We start from the raw sequence: 19,526 nt of genomic DNA, 5'->3' as shown, positions 1-19,526 counted from the left end.
AAAATCTCATTAAATCGTTAAACGACATACTTATTTCATTAAATTTATTTTTAGGTCCCATTAAAAAAAAAAATCGAGTAATACCCGAATTACCCTTACCCGACCCACTACCCGAATTACCCAAACCCGAATTTAGTTTGGGTAGGGTAACGGGTAAAATTTTTAATATGAATTACCCGAATTATCCGACCCGAAACCCGAAACCCGAAAAATTTACCCGATTGACACCGCTACACCTGGAAATATGCTATTACCAAAGCATGGCATTGGTTGCTCTCCATCTCCTTTTCGACCTTCCATGCCCAATATATTATGTTGTAAAAACACCACAAAGGATGTAAATTATTCCATTCTGTTTCGTGTTTCGTTGCAAATCAACGGAATTCCCTTCATATTATTCCATGTTCACAATTTCAAAAAGGTACTCGATTCCATTCTTTTTTTATTAAAAGACCAAAATACCCCATTATTGGAATAATAATAAAAAAATCCCCATTACTGGTAGAAGACCAAAATACCCCATAATTGCAATAAACAAAAATGCGAAAACAGAAAGATGATACCATATCCTAAGTTCTGTGGAAATGCAAAAAGGGCATAAATAGAACTAGGTTATAACCTGTTGCCTTTTGGGACCATAATATGAAGAATCAGGGTAATTTTTAGCACTATCTGGTGCCAACCATGGTGAATCATGTGGACCCATACTTCTGAAATGATGTCCTACCTTTGCATTACGGAAATCAGGACCTGGTCCTGTTATATCATTCATATACGGAGGCCATAGTCAAAACAGGATAAAATATGCAATATATTTTTTACACCCACAGAAGCTCCTTTCATGTTCTCCATTTTTTTTAATATTGTTAAAAGGGTGGGGATTGCTACTTATACGTGGAAATGTAGTCTTGTATGGGTGAAATGGTTGAATGGGCAATGAAGTCTATATGGATAAAGTGTTGTGTTAGATAAAATACTTTTCTTTTCTAGACTTAATAAACCATCTCAACAAAACTAAATGACCATTTTACCCTTACATTCCAGTTATATTTATTAGTATTAACTTTAGAGGAGTTTGAACCGATGGCTTACTCTTTTGGGTTGAGATCTTAGATAGTCAACACGAATGACAGATCCCCCTCTTTTCTTGCCATGCATCATTTTAAGAGCCTTGGATGCATCCTCTAGTTTGGAATAATCAATGTATGCCGTGTTCTTATCTCTTAGGAATTTGAAATCCTCAAATTTACCAAATTTGGAAATTTCTTCCTCTAGATCTTCCTTGGTAGTGGAACTGCTGATGCCACTTACCCACAAACTCTTGCAGGGTTTAGCCTGCCAATAAGATAAATACTAGACTTATAGCTAATAACACGGAGAAAAAGGTGAGCTTATATACCTATAAAAAGCTATACATCATCTTCACTACAAACTTGGAACCACCATAACCAGTCAGCAGATTCATACACATTTGGGTTTGTCTTTTTCAGATTTTCTTGGTTATACGATTCAACACCTGCTCCTTAACTTCCTATATAATATTCCTTCATGTATTTTGCAACGCTTTCTGCATAAAGATTGCTTCTTTGTTAATATAAAAAAGGTTTGAGAACAAGATTTTCAAAGAGATTTGTAAGTCAATTACAACTAGATCCTCTCCAGCCTTCTTAGCTTCAGTCATTGGGGTGCAAAGTTTATCTGGATTCCCATATTGAAACTATAAAGATTCAAATATATGTCACGTTAATATACATCAGCGAAGACATGTGTAAAAAAATACTTACAGCTATGGATGCAGCCTCTGCTAGAAAATACAAAAAGTCGCCATCTATTTTCAGCTGAAAAAGGATATTTTAGTAGTCAAACATGACATTTCATAAAGTCAAACACTGTCCCCACATCTATTACCTGAGTAGCACCAAATGTGGTCTTCAATGCTTTACTATTTGATGCAAGCTTTTCTTCAACAAGTTGACTAACTTCTTGTAATACGGCTTTATATTCAGGTCCTGCTGAGTCACCAACCTGCCATTATGTATGTAATCACAAAAATGGTGAAATGAGTCTTAAAATAAAGAAATATGTTTAAAAGTTTTCATCACATGTTGATCGAATTCAGTGAAATTGTAAACATCATTAACTACAGCAGAACTTGCAAGACTCCCAAGTCCCATTCCAGTCCTTTTCCACATTCTCTTCAAGATCTTTCAAATATTCCAGGTAAGAGGGGTTGATCTGTAATAGCTTTGAAGCCTATCATTTTTCAAAATTTCCATCGCCTTTAATCCTCTACAAAGTTTCTCAACCTACACAACATCAAGTAATTATAAATAAAAGAAAACTCAACATATTATAGTCAAATATATTATATTATATATTTGTCAAAATCATAAACCTGAAGATAATGAGACTCCAATTAGAATAAGTATACTGTAACGCCCGTAGATCCGGACTAGTCAATTTAAGGACAATGAGCGTCAAAAATGACTTTTTGATAGAAGATTATTTAGAATGAATAATCTTAACTAAGTTGTAGTGGTCGTGACAAGGATTCCGAAAATATAAAGAATGCCGAAATCCGAGTTATAACGAAGAAGTTATGACCTGTCGAAGTTTCGCGACAGAACCAACACGACACAGCGCGACGTAAATAGTGAATTTACGATAAAGCGATATTTGGCCTTAGTGATCTAAACGAAAGTCGTAGAGTACGTTAAACCGAGAGCGTGCATAAAAAGAACGGCTAAATCTGACTTCATATGAGGAAGTTATGATTTTTCGAAGTTTCGACTTAGCGGTATGCAGCCCACAGTTCGAATATGAGATCGAGTGGTTTCTAGCCGAAATAATCTAAACGAGAATCGAAGATCTCGTCGATAGTAGTCCAACGGTAAAAAGACAGACGAAAACGGACATCAGATGAAGGAGTTGTGAATTCCTAACGAAGTTTTCCTGTCCCGGCCTACTAAAATAATATAATAAAAGTTAAAGTCAAAATTAGCCGACGGAGTCTAAACGAGAGTTGTAGAGCATAATCTCACCTACGCGTGGATATAAAGAACGTCGAAAACAGAACTCGTATGCGAAAGATATGAATTTCTGAAGTTCGGGGCACGAACCCCAACCCTGTGTCAGGGTTCACGACGTGAACTCAGTGATTTGACCTTTCAGAGCTTGACAGAGTCACATTGCGACTACGTACCTGATGACGTCAAAGGTCACGACGTGAACAAGCGGTTCACGATGTGAAAATCGAAAAATCAGCCCTATAAATAGAATCGAAGGGCAGCCGAGTTTTGTTGCTCAATTTCTTTCCTCTCACTCCATATTGCCTCGATTTACGTGCAAGTTATATCCCCGAAGCCCCGGTATCATCCCGAGACCCGTAGCGAGTCCCGAAGCACCGAATATCCCGAGAAGAAAAGAGTTTCGAGCCGAAACTCTGTCTGTGAGAAGTCCGGTGTGTGAAGAGATCACAGTTTCACCGAAGAATCCTACATTTAGAGCCGTAGTGCTGTCCGATCATCGTATTATCAAGTGAGTGAGTGCATAGTCCCTTTCATGAACATGATTGTAATACAAGTATTGTTTGAATGTATTAAATATATGTTTTGTGTGAGTTATTTGATGATGTCTGAATTAAGTGTTAAAGAACATACTTGATTGTTTATGATAACTTAGGTTAAAGAGTAAACCTAAGGTTTGTTATAATGGTTATGGGGTAGTATCTCTTTATGAGTACGAGTGAGATATATACGGAGAATAGAACTTTAAAATATGTCATTGATCCGGAAGCATGGATTAGACATAGTTATTCATCCCTAGTCCGAGAGTATGAAGTGGACTTAGTTAATTGTCATTAATCTGGGAGTATGGATTAAGATATAGTCAGTTGTCCTTAGTCCGGGAGTATGGACAGGACATATAATATGTCATTAATCCGGGAGTATGGATTAAGACATAGTCAGTTGTCCTTAGTCCGAGAGTATGGACAGGACATAGTTATTTGTTATTTTTAGATCCAGGAGTATGGATCAGGTCGAGAGGTTAGTTTTAGATCCGGGAGTATGGATCAGGTCGAGAGGTTAGTTTTTAGTCTCGTTGAGAGGATTGACGGGGTGGGGTAAGAGTTGGTTATATATATATAAAGAGAAAATTTTATATGGTGTGAATTCTAAATTATATATATATATATATATATATATATATATATATATATATATATAACATTGTGGGATTGAAATCCCTATGTACTCACCAGGTTTTCCAAACCTGACCCACTCAATATTTTTGTATCACAGGTATCGATACAAAGACATTACACTGAGAGATTAAAGAGATGTATATCATTAGTGTAGATGAATGTAAGTTCGGTTTATGCTTATGTGTCTGTATTGACCAGGACATCCCAAATGTTTTAAAACGAATAAAATACATCTCTTCAGAGATGCTTGGATAAAGTATTTATCATGTTTTTCTGGAAACAAATTCCGCAACAGTTTTCTTTAAAAGATTACTCTGATTTTAAAACAAAGCATAAACAAATCGGTCTTTTCTGGCCGTGAAATTTGGGGATGTCACACATACCTCACAAAACCACATGGAAAAGTTTATGAAATTATCTGGAAAAGAAGATCAAAATCATTAGAAAGCTTACCACAAGAAAGTCGAACAATGATGCAGTTGCAATTGAAGTAACCCTCGTATGGCTGGCATTTTCATGGAGTAGCAATATCATATGATGAAATTCAAAAAAAAAAAAAAAAAAAAAAAAAAAAAAAAAAAAAAAACTACATACACTAATAATGCTTGTAATGTTCTCTCCAACTAAAATCTAAAATCCAAATACTGTTAACATGAACAAAAGCATAAAACATTACCAAAATACCTTTAAAATAATCTCTTATAGCCATATGAGCCTCATTTTTTCCAATTCATTGAAGGAAGTAAAAGTTATAAAAATTAAGTGACAGTTCAAATCCTTATTCAAGTCACCTGTAATATGTTATATGATCCATTACCAATTTGTGTCATTTCCAGAACCAATACACAGCCAAAATCTTGATTTAGTGCTAATTTGTAGTCAATAAATATAAATTAGTAATAAAATTTAGTGTTTAATTTATTGAGGGTTGTGAAATTTTGCTCTGATGGCACCACTTATGATTAACATGTAATATTGGCACCAATGCCTCCAAAAAGCCCCCAAAATTCCATTTTAATTACTTTCCTACTCAATAAAATTAAAAATTTTAAATTACATATGATGTCTTTGTGCTTATATTTTTTCAATTTTTCATATTATTTAAACAATTACAGAAATAAGTTTAATCCTCAGCTGACGACAATTCCATTACGACAGTAACCATATGCCATATGCGTATTCTTCACGGTGATCATAAAAAATTACCCTCATACCATGGGCACTCCTTGCAGCCAACACAATTGAGGGAGAGCAATACACTTTTGAGGTCACCCACGTGCAATCAAACATGAAAAAATATGACCATGTTTTAATCAATTGAACATAAGTATTGGTCCTATATTTGATATGGCAGGAGATACATAAAGCCTACTTAGTAATTTTGTTGAACACCAGTTTTCTTCTGACATAACCAAAGAAAGTTTTTGTTTTTTAAAAAAAATGACCATTTTAACCTTCTGTCTAAAGTTGAATTTGAAAGAGTTGATCATGTGATTAACTTACCAAAATTGTTGGCATTGGAGGATCCGGAGGTTGAGAAGCAACCAACTGAACTGAGGGTGTATCGTCATGTGCTACACCTACAAACGGTTGATTGCTGCTACTGGAACCACACGAATCATTCTGTTCTCGGTCTTCAACAACATGTTCTTGGTCTTCAACAGCATCTAATAATCTTAACTTCTCTGATCTTATTGAAGGGTTCTTATACAAATGATGAATAATAGCTTTATCCACTTTGTACTCATCTTCCAAATATGCCCTTCTGTCATCCCATTCCCTATTAAACTCCTCCTTCTCTTCACTTAGCTTTTCGGTAGATTCCAAATTTTCTGCAACTGATACTTCAACATTTTGATTCTGTTGACTTTCAGTTGATATTTTCTGCTTGGTTGACTTTGACTCTGTGCAGATAGCTTGAGGTGGTGATTTCAAATCTTTAATTTCAACATGTTTCTCTTATGTCTCTATTTGCTTTAAGAAATCCTCTTTAGCTTCTTCAAGCTTCAAGTGAACAGAATTCACCTGTTATTCCTTACAATCAAAATTCAATTGCTTTTTTGCAAGGTCAAAAGACTCCCTTCTATCAATTTTATGTTTTGCTAGTGAGGCCCCAATCCAACATTGAAACGATGAATGACTTCATTAAAATTAAATACATTAATAATGTGAAAAATTAGGGCTTTAAAAAAAGTTCAGCAACAAAAAGCGTTTTAGTAAAAAGATGAATTTATTTGGATTATTGTTGAAGCTGTTAAAAGAAATCTTTATTTGACTCAACCATACGTCATTCTTATGTAACCTAAGAAGATGGAGTGTATATAAACTGGGAAAATTATACAATCGGAAGATTCAGCAACAAAAAGCGTACCTCATCAACCTTCACGATGATCTGATCAACATTTTGCCCTAATTCCTCCGCAACAACAAGTTTGCCTTCAGTTCGAACTTCCGGAACGGGTGCATCAATTGTTTCCATTTATTCTTGAGACTAGGATCCACGATTGAAAGACTTTTGGAATAGTAGATATATTTTCTGATGCAAACAAAGCTCCGGTGACTGGCCGTAGGTGTGTCGCCGATGATGTCCGTCGTTGGAGAGAGAAGAAGGGTTTGGAAACAGGTGGGGGTTTTTGTCATGTGAGATAATTACAGAAAAAGTAAAAGAAAACAGCGTAAAAGAAAACTGGTGGAAAAGGAGAGACGAGAAGGTGGAGGTGTCGATTAGGGGTTGTTCAACTGGTAGCTTCGATTGACGGTCGTAGTTGTCGATCGGCGCTACAATTGAAAGTAGTTGCAGTCGCCGAACCATTTAGTGTGAGGATCAATTTGGAAGGCGGGGGTTTAAAAAATTTGGGGATTTCATTTTCCCGAACGCGCGTAACTTAAAACAAAAATATAAAACGACATTCACAGAGGACGCACAAGTGCCCTCCGTGTTCTAAATTTTTTTTTTACATAAGACAATAATGTGGACCTAAATCCTTAAATTTTTTGAAGAGATTGACACTTTTTTAATGTCACTCTCTTTTGCGTAACATAAATCAATGAGTGTCATGGTTTGCGCGTCGTAAAAGAGTCTTTTTCTTGTAGTGTGCCCTTCCAAGTCTATTGGATGCTAAGACTTGGCCAATAATAAGAAAATAAAATGAAAAATACAATTTCTTCATCTGAATACATAAACAATTTGAGAATTTTAAAATAGATAATAATTATATTAACAACATATAACATATATCCAAAACATCAAAGTTCAATCTAAAACATCACAATATTTCATAATGTACTCCGGCGCTCCAGACCCAAGTCTCACACATATGTAGATTAATGGTTAATAAAACTTGTCTTTTATCCTCACATTCAATAAAAAGCAAAATAGATGTAGTGTATCATCGATCAAATATTCCCCATCCTAGCTTGTTCAACTTTCCTTACTTGCACCTAGATTTGAATAAACATGCTTATCTACAAATATTTTAGCAACCTTGGCAATATCTTCCCCAATTTCTAGGATTCTTGAATTCAATGTATCTTTACTCTTTGTCGTATCTGTACTCTTCCGTTTTTTATTGAGTAGGGACTTCTCATTCGCACATGTTCTTTTTTAGTGCAATCAATGTCATCAAAGTCATTCAAACTATAATGGGTTGAATGTTGAGAATGAGGGGGGACGTGTAGTACTTGGCTCCTAGTCGTCAATGCTTGTCGAAGTCGTGCCTTCAAATAATTGAGTGCAAAGGTCGGTGAAGGGTAGCAGCGTGCGTCTCAAAGAATCAACATGTTTGTTTGATTGTTCGAAAAAATTACATCTTATCATTTAAACATGATAATATATATATTTTTTGAATAAACAAAATACCTTCGTTTCTAGTTCCCATTCTTTTTTGGAAGGTGTTGGTTGTTGCATTGTACGCATTGTCGGTTTTGTTTCTTGACTTCAAAAAAGCACCAACTGTGACTTTAGGTAGTCATATCGGTTCTTCATTTGCTTTTGGTCGACAATGAAGTTATGTTCACTTTTTAATTTTTCAGCAACAATCTTTCAACAAACTGGTTTTAAGCTACTCTTTTCCCGTCCATTAACCATAACTTCATGTAAACAGACTTCAAAAAAGTTTTGTATACGACTTCAAACTATCAACTAATCCTATCCCTATTTTCTCACATTTCTTTGATTGATTCAATAAACATTTCAACAATCAAAAAACCATATCGGGTTATAATATTAGAAAAACAAATGCAGATTTGGTAGGATCAGATTTCAGCAAATAGATGTTGCTTTGTTCTTTTTTTGCCCTCAAAATAGATGGTTGTTTTCTGATGTTTGATAATTTGATGAGTTTTTTGTTTTGCTTGAAATCTGATATGATAATGTTGTCTGTTTTTTTTTTCTGAAATTTGGTAATGTTGATTTGCAGAAATCTAATCCTACCAAATATGCATTTATTTTTTCTGATATCTGATGTGGTTTTTTGATTTGTTGATATGATCAAAGACATGAGAGAAAAGATGATAAGATTAGTTGGAAGTTTGAAGTTGTATACAAAACTTTTTTAGAAGCATGTTTACATGAAGTTGCGGTCAATGGACGAGAAAATAATAGCTTAAAACGAGTCTCTTGAAAAATTGTTGTTGAAAAATTAAAAAGCGAACATAATTTTATTTTTGACCAAAAACAAATGAAGAATCGATGACTACCTAAAGTCAAAATTTGATGCTTTTTTTAAGTTAAGAAATAAAACCGACAATGTGTACAATCTAACAACTAACACCTTCCAAAGAAGAATGGGAACTAAAAACAAAGGTATTTTTTCAAACAGTTAAACAAACATGTTGATTCTTTGAGATGTACACCGCTACCCTTCACCAACATTTGTACTGAATTGTTTGAAGGCGCGACTTCGACAAGCATTGACGGGTGGGGGGCCAAAAGGAACCCACTATAGTTTAAATGACTTTGGTGACATTGATTGCACTAAAAAAGAACCTGTAAGTGTCAGTGAGAAGTCCTCCGCTCAATCAAAAAACAGAAGAGTACAAATGTACGACAAAGAATAAAGATACATCGAATTCAATAATCCTAGAAATCGGGGAAGATATTGCTAATGTTGTTAAGATATTTGTAGATAAGCATGTTTCTTCAATTCTAGGTGCATATATGGAAATTTGAACAAAGCTAAAATAATGAATATTTGATCCGAGATACACTATATCTATTTTGTTTTTTATGTGCGGATAAGAGACGTTTTGTTAACCATTGATCTACATATTTGTGAGACTTGGAAAGACAATTAATAACGATTTAGAATTAAGTGGTCATGCATATACGTAAGAATTGTTAAATGGAACTTCTACACAATGTCATGAGATGATGCGTCTTTCACATGAAGTGTATGTACTTTTATGCAATCATTTTAGACAAAACAATTGGTTGTAAATAATAGGCATATAAGTGTTAGAAAAAAAGATGGTTATGTTTTTGACAATTATAAGACATAATGAACGATTCAGGATGATCAAATGAAGATTTCAACGCTCCACAAAAACTGTTAATAGATGCTTTCATGAGGTTCTACAAATAATGATGATTTTTGCAAAAGAAATTATAGTGGAAACTGTAAATTCCTCAAAAAGTCGTAATAGGCTAAAAGAAATATTTACAGGAGCAGGAGCAAGAGCAATAGGTGCGTTAGATGAAACTCGTGTGCATGCATCATGCCTACTGATCAACAAACTCGTTACAAAGAAAGATAATTTATGACTTCTTACCGCAACACGAGGTATTTGTTATTTGATTATCGACGATGACATGTGTCAACTAAAGAAGAAAGATTTGATCATGCACACGCACAACTTAGAAATTGTATTTTGAGCGCCTATGGTGTTTTGAAGCTGAGATTTTCAATCCTAAAGCAAATGATTCCTCATCGTTTTTTAGTGCATAGTCGTTGCTTGTTTTGCAATCCATAATTTCATAAGAAAATGCAATATTCATGATGAATTATTTATTGCGTTCAGGAAAACACATGTCTAGCACAATGGGGGGAGAGTACCAAACAACCTCTTAAGTTATGGAAAACGTAGACGGCATGGAATGGGCTTCAAGGCAACGAAACATCCTTAATGTGAAAAACTAAGAGCATGTATCTTAATTTCTCAAGTACCAAACAACCTCTTAGGTTATTTTTAAAAATTCAGGAGTGTGCGACTTTTCAAAAAGTCTTTTTAAGGGTAGTAAAAAGCTATTTTGTAAAAGAACTTTTATATTTCCCGAACACTTTTTTAAGCTTATTGGCAAATGAAAAAGCAAATAAGTCAATAAACATTTTTCAAACTCAATCCCAAACACCTAGGGCTGTAAACGAACACTAATGGATGCTTTTTCTTGCTCGTTCGTTTTAACTTTAAACTATAAATGAGAAAACACTAACAAAATTTTATGTCCATTCGAGATAAACATAAATGAACATAAACAAACACAAACGTACTTAAATGTACATAATTGGACATTAAAGAACATAAACAAACGAATACCGATGAACTTAAACGAACAGAAACAAACAAATATATGTTAACTTAAACGAACAAACACATACAAACATGTGTGTACATAAAAAATCTATCTATAATAAAATAAACAAACGAACATAAATGAATGAATGTAAATTGAACATTCACAAACATAAATGAATGAAGGAGGGCATTGTTTGTGTTTGTTTGTTTAACTAACCGAACGAGATATATTGTTCATGTCTGTTCGGTTTTTAAATAACGATCTTTCTGCTGAACGGGGTTCACAAAAGGTTTGTTTAACGTTTGGTTCGTTTACAACCATTAATGGAAATTTGATCACTTCGATAAAGTTTTTTCCTTGTATGTGCTTGTTTCATCACTTGCACTTAGATAAAATTTCGCCTTTTTGTATAATACTACTTATTATTCTAATTTGACTTTTTATGTTTAATTTCAATTATAGAAATCAGGTCGCAATATGGACGATACATTTGGAGGGAATAAGTAATTGCTTTGTGAGGTACACCACGATAAATGATGTAATATTAGTTTTTTTTTGTCTGTTGCTGCATCTGAAATGATGGGTTTTTTTTTTGTCAAATTTTATTCATTCTATGATCAATATTAAACAGGAAACCTTGTTGCTGTATGTTGCTTTCTTTGCTGCTTGTTGGTGTTTCTACTGCTTGGTGCTGTAGTTGCTTGTGTTTGTTTGTTTTTTTTTTTTTTTTTTTTTTGGCAATTGCTGAGATGATAAGATGTTTACTGTTTCGTTATTTAAAAGTGGGAGATGTTTTTAATAGTTAATTATTTAAAAGATATAAGTTTTTATAATTGTTTTGGTTTTATATCTAATATCTATAGAATATACTCTATAATTCATATTTATACCGTTTTGATTTTTTACTTACGATAGTTAATTTATCTAATTTATAAAGTAAAAAGTTTTAAAATTCAAGGAATCGGGTACCCGGAACCGGTCTTGGGGTTCTAGGAAGCAGTTCCAGATTTCTAGAAACTGGTGTAAGTTGTTCCTGTTCCAGTACCAATAATATAAGAACCGTCGATACGCCTCCGTGAGCTTTGGAAATATTGTTAATCAAATCCATAATGAGTATTGTTTTACCCACGCCAGCTCCCCCGAATAGTCCGATTTTTCCTCCACGGCGATAAGGGGCTAAAAGATCTACTACTTTAATTAGACGAGATTTACGAAAAAATTGTTCGTAGGAGAGAACAAATCCTTTTTTCAATACTTACACTCCTTATTATATTAGTTAATAGTCCTAGTGATCGTATTGATATGCTTATTCCGATAGGAAATAAGATATTCAAATAATTTAAATGATTTTTTATCAAATGACTATTCATCTATTGTTCCGGTTCCAACAAAAATAGGCGGGTATCCGCCTATGCTTGTCCCTAGTTGCAATAGCAAGGAGTTCTTTAGCTAGGTTTGCATATTTAGCCTTTAATTTAACAAAGTTTTAAATGATCCATTCGTAAATTAACACATGCAAATAGTCAAACATTGTAGATTTTTCATTTTCAAAGTAATTAGCAAAGTTTTCGATTTGACATGATACATGGTGAATAGATCCCAATCAATTGCAATACTATTACCGAGATTTTTCATGTATGGCTGCTCGAAACTCCTGTCCTCTTCAAAAGCCATTAAATCCTCCTCTTTCTTTTCTCCATCAGATATGCATGCTCCTTTTGTCATGTGATGTTCCTTTGCATTGTCCTCCTATCTCTCCAATCTTTATGCTTCCTTTCAAACATTGTTGTCTTAGCTAAAAGTCTTTCATACTACTTTCCATAATCATCTAGGCAATCTGAAACATTTTCAGTGGGTTATGGTTTATTGACAATAAACAGTGTGTCAGATGATTGGTTTGTTGAGACAAGAGTTGGAGCTGTAGTCATATCTTGAATATCATTCAACTTATCCATTGATGCAAGTCGCTAGCTAGGTTTAGACTTTCATGATTCTTCGACAGACTTCCAAATATAAATATACTTTGGAGGTTATATGTGTGGATTGTGTCAATCTCTGTCATCACAATAACCACATACATGTTCCTCCTATATATGTAGGTTATTAGATCATTTGAGTGAAGTGTTGAATTGGGTATATGTTTAGGTAAATGTCTCATGGTGTTGGCACAAAAGAGTCATATGGCTTAGTTACTTATAGCTTTAAGTTTCATGAACATAGCTAGAACCTTTAGAATGTCCTTTGTCCCATCACAAGGCACGATATTGACAGGAACATATGCCCCTTTATTCATAATAGTAAGCATATAGTGATGCACAGGGTACATATGAAGGGTGAGCTTGCTTTTCCATATATAAAAATGATCAACATCAATTTGAGGACATTTGGAACAATAAGATTTCTTTTAGGGGGTTGAGAAATAGGTAACAAAATCAAATGAAAAGGATCTAGAAATCGATGATTTCACATGTTTTCATATAACTTGCTAATCGATCAAAATTCTCGTTAATATCCATCCTCACAAAGATGATGTTTTCTGAGTTTCTCTAAGAATGGATACACGCACAAAAGTGATATCACCTGTAAATATATTATAGTTGTAAGAGAGGAATATTGTATGTGGCAGAAATCTTTGAGATGGTTACTTGGTAGGTGGTCATGAGTTAAGACTTGGGTAGATTCTTTATGTGACAAACTAACTTATGTTGATGTAGATTGTGAGTACCTACCTACATGCTTGAACAATGAACAACCAAAACCAAAACCAAAACAAAACTAGATATGTCAGAAGATTTTATATCATGTAGAGTTACAGATTATACGATTAACACTACAAAAATATGCACTAAAGCTTCTTGAGTAGATTACATTAAATTGATTCATTAGTCTGACTAGATAGAAAATAAGCAGGCAGCTCACCATAGTGATTGTTACAAAAATAAATTGTGTAATGAGGAATCCATCCATGTGATGTAAAGACCCACCCACCCACCCAAGGCCATTTACTTGAGAGTTGCATATATAACCGGATGCTCTTCTAAGGGTCTCAATTTTTCTCATTAACATGTTTTGTTTTTGCAACCCAACACCTGGAATTGTAACCAACTGTCATTTAAACTGAAACTTGAATCAGAAAAGGGCATAATAATGATATGTCTAAAATGCGCATAACAATTTCTCATTTTTCATATTTATGCAACAACAATTTGTTTTTTGTTTTTTTTTTCTTTTTATATATACCATATAGGCATAAACTGGTAAAAGGTGAAACATTGTTGTTCAAATAAGTATCTAATTAGTACCATGTAATAATTGTTCCTGTTACTACTTGCACATTTTTAGAACTAAAATGAAACATGATTGCATATTTTGGCATATAAAATAGGAAAATTTTGAAACTAATGATCCATAAATATGCAATGATGTTTCATTTTAAGACTAAAAAAATATGCAAAATATTTAGCCTGTTGAAAAGTGAAACAGTTTTGCATTAAGAATGGAGTCGCATTTTACATTAAAGGATATTTGATTTTAAACTTTTGAAATACGACACTTTTTCTAGGGCACAACACAACACAAGGAAAAATGTGAGGTGAAGTGATGAAAATGAGGATTTTTATTTCTTACCTTTATATCTATCTATGATGATGATGATGATGATGATTGCCAGGTGGAAAGTGCCACAAGGGTCAACAATCCAAGCAAACCGTAATTGACAATGGTGTCAACATTTTTGATAGTTTGAAGCTTGTCAACCATCATATCCCATAATTCTGCATGAGGACAACTACTTCCATTTCCATGTTTCACTTTCACCACCTGCACATCGCCATACACTTGTCACTCCTTCCTTCATTGGATAACATTTACATAACAGGAAGGAGCACAAACTTAAGATCAATATAAGCGAGTGTTTGGTTGGATGGAATGGAATCAGGAATGAAGAATGATTAGTAATTAGTAATTACATTCCATGGTCATGTAGGAATGGAATAAATTTCATATGTAAATACAAATTATAGTTTTGACTCTGCTCTATACGTTATTTAGTTATAACTAGCTTAGATGTATTCGTAAGTGGAATTAAAGATCCTTACATTTGTCTCCAGATGATCAACTTGTTTCCCAGAAACTGAACTAGTAGTTGTTATTCTTGGAGTTGGATCTGATGACACATCAGATTTGGGTTTACCTCTGTAAGCAGAACCAGTGTGGATTGTTTTCATCACTGAACCAAAGAAATTTGTCACGGGTACCTGAACAACAAACACACACAACTCAAACTCAATAAATCAAAACCCCAAATGCCAAAACCACCAAATATCATTTTGCAAAAATAATAAGTGCCATCACTTTTTGGGGAATTTGATTCTTGGGTTCTAAATTTTTTAGGAGTTTGAAGAAAGAGATGGAGAATATTAGGGCAAAACGGTCAACTTAATGGTTTAAGGACGAAAAAAGACAACCGATGAAAGTGATAGAACATATCCATAGAAACCAATATACCACAGGGACTACTTTTGTAATTTAGTCTAGAAAGAAACAGTGGTATGAATGCCTAGACCTTGAAAAACAGAAATTCCCTTTTCAGGAAGGGTGAGATGTGATGAAAAATGGCATATACCTTCTCCAATTCTTGTTGGTATAAATCTGTTCGATAATATGCAGTTGACAGCAGTAAATCTGGATTAAATGAGCCAAACAGACTGCAAAACAACAAAGAAAAATGAAGTAAAATAGGCCGAGAAAACTTTAACAGATTTTTCAAAATGCAACATTTTTTCATACCTGATTAACGATGCATTGTCATACATATTGAGCCTCTCAAAGAAAGCTAACGTATAAAATGTGAATCGATCCACAACAGAGACACCAACCTATATGTGTCACACAGAATTAGCAAGAGAAGTTAAAAATCATGGAGTATTTCTGTATATCAAATTACAAAATTTTCAACTTGATAGAATCCAGATAATACTCACATCAGAATCTAAGTGATGTGAATATGAGTTTTCCCCTTTCATGCTACTCCCAATAGCCAAAACACCAGGTGAATGGAGCTGAAAACAAAGAAAATAATAAAGTTATGTTTTCATTTATTTCCATACTTTAGGTGAAAAAAAGAACCAGACCTGGGAAAAGAGGGTAGCAGCTTGACATGTATCTACCATAATCAACAGTTCCTTGAACCTAAAAACATGAACACATAAAGTCACCAATCTACAACCAATGACAAAAGAGATAACATAACACTCAAATGGGTACTTCTGACCTACGCTTTTCTTTCATTTGTTTGACTGCATCAGCCAAATCATGACTCTGAAGTTCATCAGAGTCTTGAAATTTCAGAAACTCATCTCCTCCATGTCCTGTCATATATAACAGTATATGGCTTCCTTCATCACTCATAAGACGTTTGGATCTTGGAACAGCATTTTCATGGCGACCTGTTAAAACTCTCAAAAAGTTCTCAACTGTCACTTCATAACCTCGATAGTCTACCTGACAAAGCACTGTACTAAAATCAGCACATCTTCTAAAAAAACAGCTATGTAAATAAGTAAAGGGCTGTAAATTAATTGGACACAAAAGTTGACCTCAACATTATCTCCATACAAGTTAAGCCTATGGTTTTCATTGTTGAAAACTTGTGCAGGGTATTTGTTTCGGGAATTGCAAGCCATGTCATCTGCTAACATAAGAATGATCCTCTCATCAGGTATCCCAAGTCGTTTCACAGTCCTATACAAGAACATTAAGAGAAAGAATGACAGAGAAATGTCAACAGGGTGTGAATTATAAAGTCAACACAAATATAAGATTATGATGAAACACCATATACCTATACAAGGATAAAGTGTTTGCCATATGCCGATAATTAAACCTGAAAGATAATCACACTTTGTTAATTCAAAAAAGGTCAAGAGTGCTACAAAGGAACCTTCCTATCAGATATTATAAACAGGAAGACCAAACTAAACTATACAGTGTTTTGTGATGGTCATCCATGGGAAAAGAGATAATTTTCTGTTGAAATCCAAAAAGGAACCTCATATCAAATTCTATAAAATCTGCTGTCCTGGAACTCCTAGGTCTATTAATTTCAATTTTCAAGCATGTTCTTAGATTACTGTAGCGATGAGGACAAAAAAGGGAAACTTAAAACTTAATCGGTCCCAAACCATGACCTAACCAAGGTTTAAAAGTACGGAATTGAGCCTTGAGGCGTTTTCCCTCTGCCTCAGGAGGCGTAAGCCTCGAGGCGAACCGAGGCGTAAGCTCGAGGCGGAATAAAAAAATAGTTTTTAAATATTATATAACTAATAAAAATATAATAAAGATACATAGAAAGTCATAATTAACTAGAAAACAAATTTAAAGAAATTTTAATAACATTGCCATAATACATAACTAGATAGCAACTAAGTATTAAGAAGGTATTAACAAAGCAAATATTGAACTAAGTTATGTCAAAATAAGTTCATCATGTATGATTGTCAATTAGGTTATTTAGATCAAAAAATTAATTTTTTGTTTTATTTAGGTAAAAAGGTATAAAAGTTGACAAAAATATTACATTTCTCTTATTTTTTCATTGTTTTTTAACGAGTACGCCTCGCCCCGCCTCACGCCTTGAGGCGCTGCCTCTCTCCGCCTCGTTCAGCTCCTCAATTAGACCATATGAGGCGCCGCCTCAAGTTCGTTTTTCCACCGCCTCGCCTCGAGGCGTACGCCTCACCCGATTTTTAAAACTATGGACCTAACCATGTAATCGAGAAATCGAAATGACTGAAGAATCAAAAAACAAAAAGGAAAAATACCAGAAGCGTGAGGTGCAGACCAAGACTGCCCAGTTGTTGGTGTGCACTGAAGAAGAAGAAGAAGAAGTCGAGGAAGCAGCATGTGAGAAATTCACACATGAACATGAAAGTGATATCATAATCGCTGTTATTGTTAATATGAATCTGCTGAAAAAGTTGTCTCTCTTTGGATTCGTCATCTTCTTCAAGATCTGTTGTTTTCAAAATCATTAGTTCATGTGAGAGAAGGCAGATTACATCTACTGCCTACTGATTTCAGCATATCATCAGCAATTTGGAGTAGAGCATCTGTCCACTTCGATTTGAAAAGAGGATTAAGCAATAAACACCCATTTTCAGAAATCAATAAATCTTTGTAATTTTCAAATGGTGTTGGAGAAGACAGATTAATCACAGAGTAAAAAAGTAAATGGTGCCACAGAAGACAAATTATAATCGAAACAATTTTTACAGCATTGATTTAAACAATTTTCACACTAACAGATATTTCACAAACCCTAAACCAATTTTCACAACGTCTGAGAAGACCAAATGGAAATCGCGAATCGGTACTGGAAAAAAGGAGTGGACCAACTACAAATCGAGAATCAATATCGGAAAAGGAGAGTGAGGACCAACTAGAAAGCAAGAATCAGTACCGGAGAAAAAGAGATGACACCATGGAGAGGATACTGGCCGTAGATGACAGTGATGAAGCTGCTGCCCGAAATGACTGGTGCAGGGGGGATGAAGCCCTTGTTCGATCCGGAGTACCGGATAACTACACTGACGTCGGAGAACAAGATGCGCGCCAGAGAACGAGAGGTGCGCCGGAGATGCGAGGGAGTGCCGGAGAAGAGCTGGAGACCTTGACGTGATTTTTTAGACAAAATTTCGCAAATGGTCCTTTTTTTCAAATTTTCCCTAAAATAGTTCTTATGATTATTTATTTATTTATTATTATTATTATTATTATTATTATTATTTTGCATAGATCGTCCATTTGGAGCAAACATTGTATGCAAATGATCCTTATGACTAATACTTAGGGGTGTCAAAAAAACCCGAACCCGACTAACCCGATTCAGTCCAAACCCGAATAAGATTAATAGGGTGGGGTTTATTAGGGTCTGAATGCTAAAATCGGGTTATTCGGGTTAACCCGATTAACCCATACCTTAATAGGGTCAGGTTTCGGGTATGATGTATTTCGTTTATTCGGGTTCGGGTCAACCCAATTAACTCGGTTTAGCCATCGGCTTTAAAATCTTTTCATCTTGTACTTATGTTGAACTAATAGCCTTGCAACTTATACCCCATGAACTCAACTAATCAAACAAGTTATTTGTTGATCTTCAATGATATGTGTTTACTGCAAGGTATTTCATGCATAATAATCCTCAAGTAATTTGTTTTTTACACTTGTGGTCTACGACTGCTATTTGTCATGGGTCTTAAATTTCATTTTGATCATGAGTCTTAATTTCATGTTTACATTTATAGTACGTCATCAACTAAGTTAATTGTTTATATTTTTAGTTTTTATATCATGATAAAAATATAATATTTAAATTACTTATATAATTTATTTAATAAATCATTGGATAATTAGATAAATATAGGAACATATATTTGTAAAACATATTTTTCATTGAATAATATGAAATTAATTTAACTTCTAGGTACACTAGCTTCATACAACACAAAGTGAAACAAAATTTTCTTTCCATAATATATTTTAAAGTATCAACCCTTATAGGCCTTCGCAGATATAAAATTGATTAAAATGACATAAATTAAACTATCTTACATTTTAAGTCTTTACTCAACATTGTAACCCGCCTAACCCGACAAACCTGAAACCCGACTAACCTGTACCTTAATAGGGTCGCGCTTAGGGTCAAATTTTATTTTTGAAAAACCCGACTAACCCGACCCGACTAACCTGAAACCTGATCGGGTTGACCGATTAACACCCCTACTAACACTGTTAACGGTCAACGGTCAA

General features: G+C 34.3%; 1 protein-coding gene and 2 long non-coding RNA genes across 6 annotated transcripts; all 3 read right to left on the bottom strand.

Moving 5' to 3' along the window:
- Window positions 1–533: 533 nt before the first annotated feature.
- On the bottom strand, window positions 534–1,842 carry LOC145116686 (uncharacterized). Its single transcript, XR_013712260.1, has 5 exons — window positions 1,785–1,842; window positions 1,646–1,717; window positions 1,400–1,567; window positions 1,093–1,335; window positions 534–756 (listed from the first exon to the last, which is right to left on the bottom strand). It is a non-coding gene; the product is annotated as an uncharacterized LOC145116686 (long non-coding RNA).
- A 3,394-nt stretch (window positions 1,843–5,236) lies between these two features.
- Window positions 5,237–7,049, bottom strand: LOC145116685 (uncharacterized). Of its 2 annotated transcripts, none has more exons than XR_013712259.1 (3): window positions 6,576–7,049; window positions 5,708–6,229; window positions 5,237–5,463 (listed from the first exon to the last, which is right to left on the bottom strand). It is a non-coding gene; the product is annotated as an uncharacterized LOC145116685 (long non-coding RNA). The 2 variants fall into 2 exon arrangements; XR_013712258.1 differs by having other exon boundaries at window positions 5,708–6,208.
- Window positions 7,050–13,479: 6,430 nt separating this feature from the next.
- On the bottom strand, window positions 13,480–18,418 carry LOC145114215 (uncharacterized). 3 transcript variants are annotated; one of them, XM_079050219.1, is made up of 12 exons: window positions 18,178–18,418; window positions 17,540–17,730; window positions 16,561–16,602; window positions 16,316–16,460; window positions 15,991–16,220; window positions 15,851–15,908; window positions 15,701–15,778; window positions 15,507–15,595; window positions 15,343–15,424; window positions 14,816–14,974; window positions 14,346–14,537; window positions 13,480–13,835 (listed from the first exon to the last, which is right to left on the bottom strand). In XM_079050219.1, exons 2-11 carry the CDS (start codon window positions 17,716–17,718, stop codon window positions 14,358–14,360), a joined length of 1,242 nt encoding a protein of 413 aa, XP_078906345.1. In that variant the 5' UTR covers window positions 17,719–17,730; window positions 18,178–18,418; the 3' UTR covers window positions 13,480–13,835; window positions 14,346–14,357. The 3 variants fall into 3 exon arrangements, with proteins under 3 accessions (XP_078906345.1, XP_078906343.1, XP_078906344.1); XM_079050217.1 differs by having other exon boundaries at window positions 13,480–13,823; XM_079050218.1 differs by having other exon boundaries at window positions 13,480–13,807.
- Window positions 18,419–19,526: the final 1,108 nt, after the last annotated feature.

Source organism: Lactuca virosa, chromosome 5, assembly GCF_052849685.1.
Source record: "Lactuca virosa cultivar CGN04683 chromosome 5, Lactuca_virosa_CGN04683_v6, whole genome shotgun sequence".
In the NCBI taxonomy this organism is placed as follows: Eukaryota; Viridiplantae; Streptophyta; class Magnoliopsida; order Asterales; family Asteraceae; genus Lactuca; species Lactuca virosa.
Note: the sequence above shows the minus strand (reverse complement) of the source record. Positions and strands in the feature narration are given on the sequence as shown.